Here is a 10,652-nt window from a genome sequence, read left to right as displayed (position 1 = left end):
CACTACCCATAATCCAGAATAGACCCTCCACTAATCAGAGAAGGCTTTGACAACATAGATTTGCAATTAAAAGGTCAGCATACCGAGCTACTCTCACAAAGCATCATGAATGTTTTTGAGTCTCCTGACACATGCTTAAATAACTATCTAAATATTTTGCAATGAAAAAAATCTATATTTAAAATCAACTTTAAGTCAGTAATTCTATATTGTACCATTGCTTTGTCATTCTCAAAGCTTTAAGGGATGAGTAGTTAATTCACTCATTAAAAAAATCTGTGCAAAATAACTGAAATGATCATTTGTGCTGTATCATAAACACATATACATACAAAGTATGAAAATGTCACATTTGACAAGGAAAAAAACGCTAAAACATAACATCAGTCAGGTGATATTCATCTGCAGAAAAATGCCCCGAAGCAGCATCATCAGTACTCTCTAATCATCTGTAATATGGGTGACATGAAAACCACTCAGCTCGGCTCCCTTTCTACATTCGGTGAGGTGGGGATTGGTGTCTGTCTCGTCTGCACTCTTCCTGGAGGTGTAGGTGGATTTCCAACGGAGGAGAACAATCCTCTTGAAGTATTTGACGGTGTTGTTCTTTACACTGACAAAGCAGAACGTGTTGATCATGCTGTTGCTCATGGCGATGCACTCGATAATGTAGAACGCCACCAGGGAGTTCCTCTCGCGGGAGATGAGCGTGGGGTGGAAATCGCGCAGGATGGTGTAGCCGTAGTACGGAGCCCAGCAGAGGATGTACGCCGATAGAATGGCAATCAGCACCATGACCGTCTTCCTGCGGCAGCGCAGGCGTTTGCGGATCTGCTCCGTTTGGAAACCCGGCACGCTCTTGAACCAGAGCTCTCTGGAGATGCGCAAGTAGCACAGGGCCATGGTGAGCACTGGCCCCACAAACTCCACGGCAAAGATGAACAGGAAGTATGAGCGGTAGTACAGCTGCTGGTCCACCGTCCAGATCTGGGCACAGAAGGTCTTGCTGCGGTTGGCTCCGTGGGGGACTTTGGTTGCGGAGGCAAAGTACGCAGAGGGAATGGAGATGAGCACCGGGACGATCCACACCCCCGTTATAAGGCAGTATGCGGTCTGGTGCTTCATTCTGGGCCTCAAGGGATGAACAATGGCCATGTACCTAAACACAACAATGACGATTAGTGGCATTACGCTCAATTTCCATTCTCTACTAGACAAATTTCATAAAAACCTGCATTTAAAACAGTCCTGTTTTAACAGTCTGCACTGCCCTTATGAAAAATTAACCATGGTTTTGCTACAAATTAAACCAAAAAAACACGGTTACTATAGTTAAACCATGGTAACCACAAATTAAACATGGGTTTGCTACACTAACCATAGTTTAACCAAGGTATTTGTAGTAAAACTGTGCTTATTCAAATGGTAAGTTTGCATAGTTACTACACATTAGCAACGATAAAATCATGGTAATTTTCGTAAGGGTGGTTTAGTGCTGCACCATGCACATTCACATGTCAGTGCCTAGTAGTGGACAGTAATGGAGTATTTTTACTTTTTACTAGTATTTTTTTCAAGTATCTGTACTTTATCAGAGTACTTTAATTTTAGTAAATTTTTACTTTTAATTTTTACAACTTTTTACTCTACTACATTTCATAACAACATTTCTAGCATGACAACTCTCGGAAGATTTTAGCATGGTAATGGATATAGCAATGTTAATGTATCGTTAATGTTATAATAGATCTGTTACACTGCTGAATTGGTTATTGCTATTGTTGTAGATTATTGCTGCTGCTGCAAAGAAAGCACAGGAACTTACTGCCAATGCATATGCCGATATGGTGCTGTGAGTAAGACATACTGCTGCTGCACAAATAGCATATACAGTATAATAACCCTTAGCAGATCTATACAGGTGGAGCTGGGGAGGTGGAGGATTTCAGAGAAACTCTGAAAGCGTGCTGCGAAATGCTCTAGTGAATGCTAACCAGCCATTTAAATGTAAAGCAGTAAGCTTACTGGCTGCATATGCAACATGAACCAATCAGCTTGTGCCAAGTCGTTTAATGCTGTGAATATCATCTATTTGCATTAATGACCCATCAGCCTGCAACAAATAGAGTTTCATAACAGAATTTGGCATGATTTTCTCAGTTATTTTGAACTTTAAAAAAATCATCACCCCCTCTAAAGACACAAGAGTAATGTCTGATGAGTGATTCCCAAAAGCCTGTTGGATTGGTCCATAAATCACACTGAACGATTCAATTGCAAATAAGAATGATCTGATTGCAGCTGTTCTTGTGTCAACGACTCACTGATTCAGTGATCTAGTCATGATCTGAGCTGAGAACTGGGGTAATGCTGGAGCTTGAATGTGGCATGAAAAGTAAGCCACTGCTGCCCAATTTTAGTATTGCTTATGGTAAACAAACATCATATTTAGCTCCCTTGGTTTATCGAGCTGAAGAAATCAACATGCAAGAGTACATTTAGATTACATTTACATTTAATAATTTATCAGACGCTTTTATCCAAAGCGACTTACAAATGAGAACAATAAAAGCAAACAGACCAACGAGAGAGCAACAGTATACAAGTGCTGTGACAAGTCTCAGTTAGTCTAGCACAGTACACATAACTAGGTTTTTGAAAAAACCCCTTATGAAGGACAACAAAAAGAGGACCGTGACGTCGCCCGGTATGGCGCAGCCGGGGCCCCACCCTGGAGCCAGGCCCGGGGTTGGGGCTCGTATGCGAGCGCCTGGTGGCCGGGCCTCCCCCCATGGGGTCCGGCCGGGCTCAGCCCGAAGGAGCGACGTGGGGCCGCCTTCCCGTGGGCTCACCACCTGCAGGAGGGACCGTAAGGGGCTGGTGCAAAGAGGATCGGGCAGCAGTCGAAGGCGGGGGCCTCGACGACCCGATCCCTGGACACAGAAGCTAGCTCTAGGGACATGGAATGTCACCTCGCTGGCGGGGAAGGAGCCTGAGATTGTGCGTGAGGTTGAGAGGTTCCGACTAGAGATAGTCGGGATCACCTCTACGCACGGCTTGGGCTCTGGAACCACACTCCTCGAGAGAGGATGGACTCTTCACCACTCTGGAGTTGCCCATGGTGAGAGGCGGCGGGCTGGTGTGGGTTTGCTTATAGCCCCCCAGCTCAGCCGCCATGTGTTGGAGTTCACCCCGGTGAACGAGAGGGTGGTTTCCCTGCGCCTACGGGTAGGGGATAGGTCTCTCACTGTCGTGTGTGCCTACGGGCCAAACAGCAGTGCAGAGTACCCGGCCTTCTTGGGGTCTCTGGGAGGGGTGCCGGAAAGTGCTCCAACCAGGGACTCCATCGTTCTACTGGGGGACTTCAATGCCCACGTGGGTAGCGACAGTGACACCTGGAGGGGCGTGATTGGGAGGAACGGCCCCCCTGATCTGAACCCGAGTGGTGTTCAGTTATTGGACTTCTGTGCTAGTTACAGTTTATCCATAACGAACACCATGTTCAAGCATAAGGGTGTCCATCAGTGCACGTGGCACCAGGACACCCTAGGCCGTAGGTCGATGATCAACTTTGTGGTCGTTTCATCTGACCTGCGGCCGTATGTCTTGGACACTCGGGTAAAGAGAGGGGCGGAGCTGTCAACTGATCACCACCTGGTGGTGAGTTGGATCCGATGGCGGGGGAGGAAGCTGGACAGACTCGGCAGACCCAAGTGTACTGTGAGGGTCTGCTGGGAACGTTTGGCCGAGTCTCCTGTCAGAGAGATCTTCAACTGCCACCTCCGGCGGAGCTTCGACCGGATCCCGAGGGAGGCTGGAGATATTGAGTCCGAGTGGACCATGTTCTCCACCTCCATTGTCGAAGCGGCCGCTCGGAGCTGTGGCCGTAAGGTCTCCGGTGCCTGTCGAGGCGGCAATCCCCGAACCAGGTGGTGGACACCGGAAGTAAGGGATGCCGTCAAGCTGAAGAAGGAGTCCTATCGGGCCTGGCTGGCTTGTGGGACTCCTGAGGCAGCTGACGGGTACCGACAGGCCAAGCGAACTGCAGCCCGGGTGGTTGTGGAGGCAAAAACTCGGGCCTGGGAGGAGTTCGGTGAGGCCATGGAGAAGGACTATCGGCTGGCCTCGAAGAGATTCTGGCAAACCGTCCGGCGCCTCAGGAGAGGGAAGCAGTGCCCTACCAACGCTGTTTACAGTAGAGGTGGGGAGCTGCTGACCTCGACTGGGGATATCGTTGGACGGTGGAAGGAATACTTCGAGGATCTCCTCAATCCCGCCGTCACGTCTTCCATTGAGGAAGCAGAGGCTGAGGGCTCAGAGGTGGACTCGTCCATCACCCAAGCTGAAGTCACCGAGGTAGTCAAGAAACTCCTCGGTGGCAGGGCACCGGGGGTGGATGAGATCCGCACTGAGTACCTCAAGTCTCTGGATGTTGTGGGGCTGTCTTGGCTGACACGCCTCTGCAGCATCGCGTGGCGGTCGGGGACAGTGCCTCTGGGGTGGCAGACCGGGGTGGTGGTCCCTCTTTTTAAGAAGGGGGACCGGAGGGTGTGTTCCAACTACAGGGGGATCACACTTCTCAGCCTCCCTGGGAAAGTCTATGCCAGGGTACTGGAGAGGAGAATACGGCCGATAGTAGAACCTCGGATTCAGGAGGAACAGTGTGGTTTTCGTCCGGGCCGTGGAACACTGGACCAGCTCTATACCCTCTACAGGGTGCTGGAGGGTTCATGGGAGTTTGCCCAACCAGTCCACATGTGTTTTGTGGATTTGGAGAAGGCATTCGACTGTGTCCCTCGCGGCGGCCTGTGGAGGGTGCTCCGGGAGTATGGGGTCCGGGGTCCTTTACTAAGGGCTGTCCGGTCCCTGTATGACCGAAGCAGGAGCTTGGTTCGCATTGCCGGCAGTAAGTCAGACTTGTTCCCGGTGCATGTTGGACTCCGGCAGGGCTGCCCTTTGTCGCCGGTTCTGTTCATAAGTTTTGTGGACAGAATTTCTAGGCGCAGCCGGGGGCCGGAGGGTGTCAGGTTTGGTGACCACACGATTTCGTCTCTGCTTTTTGCAGATGACGTTGTCGTGTTGGCTTCATCAAGCCAGGACCTTCAGCAGGCACTGGGACGGTTTGCAGCCGAGTGTGAAGCGGCTGGTATGAGAATCAGCACCTCCAAATCCGAGGCCATGGTCCTCAGTCGGAAAAGGGTGGTTTGCCCACTTCAGGTTGGTGGAGAGTTCCTGCCTCAAGTGGAGGAGTTTAAGTATCTTGGGGTTTTGTTCACGAGTGAGGGAAGGATGGAACGGGAGATTGACAGACGGATCGGTGCATCTTCTGCAGTAATGCGGTCGATGTAACGGTCTGTCGTGGTGAAGAAAGAGCTGAGCCGCAAGGCGAAGCTCTCGATTTACCGGTCAATCTACGTTCCTACTCTCACCTATGGTCATGAGCTTTGGGTCATGACCGAAAGGACAAGATCCCGGATACAGGCGGCTGAAATGAGCTTTCTCCGCAGGGTGGCTGGGCGATCCCTTAGAGATAGGGTGAGAAGCTCGGTCACTCGGGAGGAGCTCAGAGTAGCTCCTTCACATTGAGAGGGGTCAGCTGAGGTGGCTCGGGCATCTGTTCCGGATGCCTCCTGGACGCCTTCCTGGGAAGGTGTTCCGGGCGCGTCCCACTGGGAGGAGACCCCGGGGAAGACCTAGGACACGCTGGAGAGACTATGTCTCCCGGCTGGCCTGGGAACGCCTCGGTGTCCCCCCCGGAAGAGCTGGAGGAAGTGTCTAGGGAGAGGGAAGTCTGGGCATCTCTACTTAGACTGCTGCCCCCGCGACCCAGCGGAAGAAGATGGATGGATGGAATTATTAATTTTTTTTATTTTGAATAGGATATGTAAGTGCGAAAACTGATGCCTGATTCATGAAGGAGCTGATTCTTTTCAATGAATCAGTTGAATTGGTTGACAAATCACACCTAACGAATCATTCATGAACTGATCAGATTGCAGCTGTTCTTGAGTCAACTCAATGATTCAATAATCTGGTCAAAATAGCCAAGAAACTGGATATTGCTGGAGCTTGAATGTGTGTCTGATTCATGGTGTGAAATGCACAGTAAGTTACTAATGGCGATTTATTGTTGTAAATAAACTTCAGATTTAGGTCACGACTCTCAGTTGTTTGTGAAGTAATTGTAAAATGTAAATTAGTAGGTAAAACAGCACAAATGAATTCCCATGCATCTTCCCTGCTGCCGTAGCAGTGTCAAATGATATTAAACCTGTATGTTTGCAAAGAGTTCTTCTTAAAACATTAAAGCATTTTCCCCATAGTATCCTTATAGGCACATTTATACAGATTTTTGTTTTCTCTAATTTTTAAAAATACTATATTACACTATATTGTACTTGTTTGCACACTTATATTATCAGTAACTTAAATTAATATTTTAGTACACTAAAGTTTAATGTTTTAGTATATAATACGTTTTTGCAATGAAGTGAAAAGTTTGCTTATTTGCAAATCTACACACTAATAGACACTAAAGTACTAGTCTGTTAGCTAGAATAACTAATACACATGCTTCATCGATTTACTATCAATACTTAAGCACATTAAAATCCAGTACTTTTGTACCTTTACTCAAGTAAAATGGAACACAAGTACTTTTACTGGAGAAACATTTTATGGTGTCTGTATTTAATGTTAAATGGTAAAGTTGTTCCCCACCCATGGATATACAATACAGGATGGAGAGATGCCAGTAAAATAAGCCCACTTCAGGTATATATTTTAACATTACTGCCACCTTTGCACAGTGACGGTGTTTTTGAGTCTTGTGCGAAAGCTAAAGCTTCCTAATACTTCAACACATTTCTTCTGTTGCATTGCCAGCACTGATGTTTCCCTCAAGAAATCGTGTTCAGCGTGTTCCATTTGTCTTATTTAAGGATTTCTATCAGTAGATCAGAAGCTTCACACGTAAGCCATCCATAATTGAATTTTGCCTGGACTGTCAATTCAAGTCAAGTCAAACGGCGAGGCAGATTTAATTAAAAGTGGTTCTCACATGACCATTATCAGAATTAAAAAAGACTGTGAATAATGTTCAAACAAACTGGGTCCTATCAAAATGGAACTGTGTAAAATGTCTTATTTATATGAAATGCCAGGGGCAACTTCAAAAGCTTCAAAAAAAATAAAATGCTTCTGACGTCTAACTGCTGTAGAAATAGTACAGGATCCGTAATGTACTCTTTTTTTCTCTTATTTTAGCATAGTAGCTCTTAGGTACAGGACAAATATTTCCGCATATTTCATTCCATTTCCAGCTGTTTATGTTAAAGAGCACACAATTGTTGTTTTCTCTGGCCATATTTTATACCTTCATAGGGAACGGATAAAGAAAGCCCACACAGAGACAGCATTTTAAACAGTTCCCTGAGTGCCCGAAGGATTCACTCACATTATTAAAGAAATATTCCAAGCAGTCCTCCATATGTCACCATTAGCACCGTGTCCGTATTCTGACATGGGCCGGGAGATTTTGTTGAATAAAACATAGTTAAGACTCAAAACTCTGAATAGATGAGACATGTTTGAAGCTATTAAACACACAGCTGCGACTGCACATTTGATTTTAATAGAAAAGTTTGGTCACACTTTCTATGAAGCCTGTATTTATAATGTTTTATAAATGCATTCTCAAGACATTATAATAGATGCATACTTCCTTATAAAAACACTTGTCTTCATTAATAATCATAACAACAGTTATAACAGTACAATACGAAGGATCTAGTTACTTATTTGTGGTTATCATATTTAAGAGTATGATGATTTTTAACCACTGATAAAAGTAAGTCTCATATCTTGTCATTAAGATCTGTACAGTTTCTTACTATATCTTATGAGTGGTTAGGAGTGTTTCTTCATATCTGTGAACTGAAAGTAATGTGAATTTCACCATTTTACATCCAAAACAATGAAATATGGTTTTGTGGATATTAAAATTAGAAATGTTGATGGCAAATGTGTCATAACCCATTAGCGATATTTTATGACTGTTTCAAAGAAGACTTAACTCATGTTACATTAATCAAAGCAAGGACTACTAATAAATATTATGACCACAATATAAAGCCTGCTTACAAGAAGATTTGTAACAGTTTGTAAGATGCTGTGCAGATCTGCCCATATAATGCATTACAAATACAGGCTTCATAGAAACTGTTATGCAAAGTTTATCTAAAAACTATAATTTCATCATTATTTACTCACTTTCATGATGTTATTATTATTCTTTTTTAATCTGACTTTATGCCTGGAATGGTGCATTTTAACGAATGCAGATGCGAATGAGATTTCAAAGTTTGGCAGAAGGAAAAATTATGAGCGAATAAAAGCATCGACTTTGGTTTCCTCATGACTCAAAACTATTGTACGGCATCAGAAGACTGGGAATACAGCATCTCATACAGAACACACAAAGATTTTGTGCTATTTTTGATGTGCTGTTCTTATGGAAAAGAGCTGCATAATAATTATTTAAAAATCTCCTTTTTTGAGCCACTCTCACAAGGAATAAAAAAACATGGCTTTAGGGAAAAAAGTGTGAGTAAACAATGAGAGAAATGATATTTTGGGGCTCTTCCATTGTTTGACAACTGTAAGCAGCTTACAGTTAGGCTAATGATGTATTTTGTATTGTTTATTATGAATATTACTTTACTGTAAATAATATCTCACAGCCTCTCAAGGCTTTATTGCTTTAATTTACTGCTTTAAGGTTGAAGCTTTATTGCCTTTATATTTGTTTTTAAGTACAGCTCTCTAGTTTTCACTTGCCATTTGTTGGATGATGCACAGCAGATGATTAAATCTTACTGAATAACTGGAAAGCTGGAAATATTTTCTCACAATCATCTGTTTGAGCAGTATGTGAAGTGCTTTGTTCAGGAAGCTCGCTGCATAATGCATGAATCTGAAAGCCAATGATATTTTGCCCGCTGAATAAGCGACAGCTGAACCAAGCCCCGTACTTTCCTCATCCTTCCCACTGTCTAGCCTAGCGGGACTGAAGAATGACATCTAAATCACACCAACCTGTCAACGGCGATGGCCAGTAAGGCATTGGTGGACACATAGAGAGAAACGGTCCTGAGGTAGTTGACAGAGGCACACAGCACTTTCCCATGATCCCAGGAGAGCTGCTTGACCACGTAATAATCCACCAAGAAAGGGCAGCAGACCACAGCCACTATGAAGTCGGAGATGGCCAGGTTGGCGATCAGCAGGTTGGTGAGGTTCCTGAGTTTCTTGTATCGGGCCAGAGTAGCTATGAAGAGGAAGTTACCGAAGCCGCACACCAGCATGATGCAGATGAGCACGGCTCCGATGACGATGGTGGCCACGAAGTAGGCCAGGCCCTGCGTGGTGTCCGGCATGTCCTCTGCGGGAACCCCATAGTCCATGTCGTAGAAGTCTGTGTAAGTGTCGTGAACGTCCAGAACGGGCACCTGGCCATGAGGATTCACGAACACAGCCGCCAAGTGAGTGATGTTTGCATCCTCCATGGCAGAGGATCGAGAGGAGCCGGTGAGCTCTGATGGGTTTCTGATGGGTTTCTGCTGTCGTAAAGTCTTTTTCTAGCAGTCAGTGGTCATGATCCAGAAATGTTCTTGTCTTTTGTGTGAAATGGTTTTAGATTTCATTTCCAGTAGGAGACAAGCCACACATGAAACACAAAACATAAACACTGACAATTATTGCATGATAATTGTGTTTAAATAATTCAAGAAATATTGTGTTTAAAGAGCAGTTCACTCAAAAATGAAACGTGTCACTGAAAAGAGTCTAATTCAAGAGTAAATCTCTTCACAAAAGCATTTGAATGAACTCATCAACTCACTGCAGTACTTAAGTAAATTATCAGTTAATAACTATGATTTCTGTTTTGACATTAACCTATCACATCGCTTCACAATATAGCTTTTATAATAATTCTATGGTGCTTTTAGTTTCTTGAAAGAATCATTTCCCTTTCACTATAAATGCATGGAAAAGTGCGACCAGGGTATAACTCAGTTTCATCTTTTGTGTTCGAAGAAAGAAAGTCATACATATTTTTGTATGACATGAAGGTGAGTGAATAATCGTAAATTGTTCGTTTTGCAGTGAACAGTTAAAGAAATCTTCAAAGAAAAAAAGTAAAAAATATATATAAATAAATAAAATAAGGCAACAAAGCAGTAATAAAATGATGCATCTTTGCAAAAGCAAAAGCATTTGGAGTGTAAAATGTGCCATTTTGAAAAATCCTCTCTCTTCAAACAGTTTAAGGTTGTACAATAGATTAAAAGAGTATGATGCTTATTTCAAACCAGAACTAAATGTAATTTTAAATTATTAAGCATTTTGCCTTCCTGGCACCACCACAACTAATACCCTATGAGCATTCTGCTTTCATAAAAAGGTACATTAAAGAGATATTCATTCTGCCTCATGATACATCATGTAATGCTTTACATATTTAATCACAGTCATAATATAATTTCATAGCAAATAAATGATAAATAGTATGATGCATTATAACACATGATGTATGGAGCTGGATATCAATCATTATTTTATCATGATGCACCATATGCTTTATTGGTACA

The 10,652-nt window shown here is 43.8% G+C and overlaps 1 protein-coding gene across 1 annotated transcript; it reads right to left on the bottom strand.

Moving 5' to 3' along the window:
• Positions 1-441: 441 nt before the first annotated feature.
• Positions 442-9,566, bottom strand: LOC306884297 (prokineticin receptor 1-like; the record flags this gene model as incomplete). The annotated part of the gene is made up of 2 exons (XM_079440039.1): positions 442-1,159; positions 9,097-9,566. 2 exons carry the CDS (start codon positions 9,564-9,566, stop codon positions 442-444), a joined length of 1,188 nt encoding a protein of 395 aa, XP_079296165.1.
• Between the last annotated feature and the right edge of the window lie 1,086 nt (positions 9,567-10,652).

This window comes from Barbus barbus (genome assembly GCF_936440315.1).
Source record: "Barbus barbus genome assembly, chromosome: 18".
NCBI classification, from domain to species: domain Eukaryota; kingdom Metazoa; phylum Chordata; class Actinopteri; order Cypriniformes; family Cyprinidae; genus Barbus; species Barbus barbus.
The sequence above is the reverse complement of the archived record's forward strand: the minus strand, read 5'-3'. Positions and strand labels throughout refer to the sequence as shown.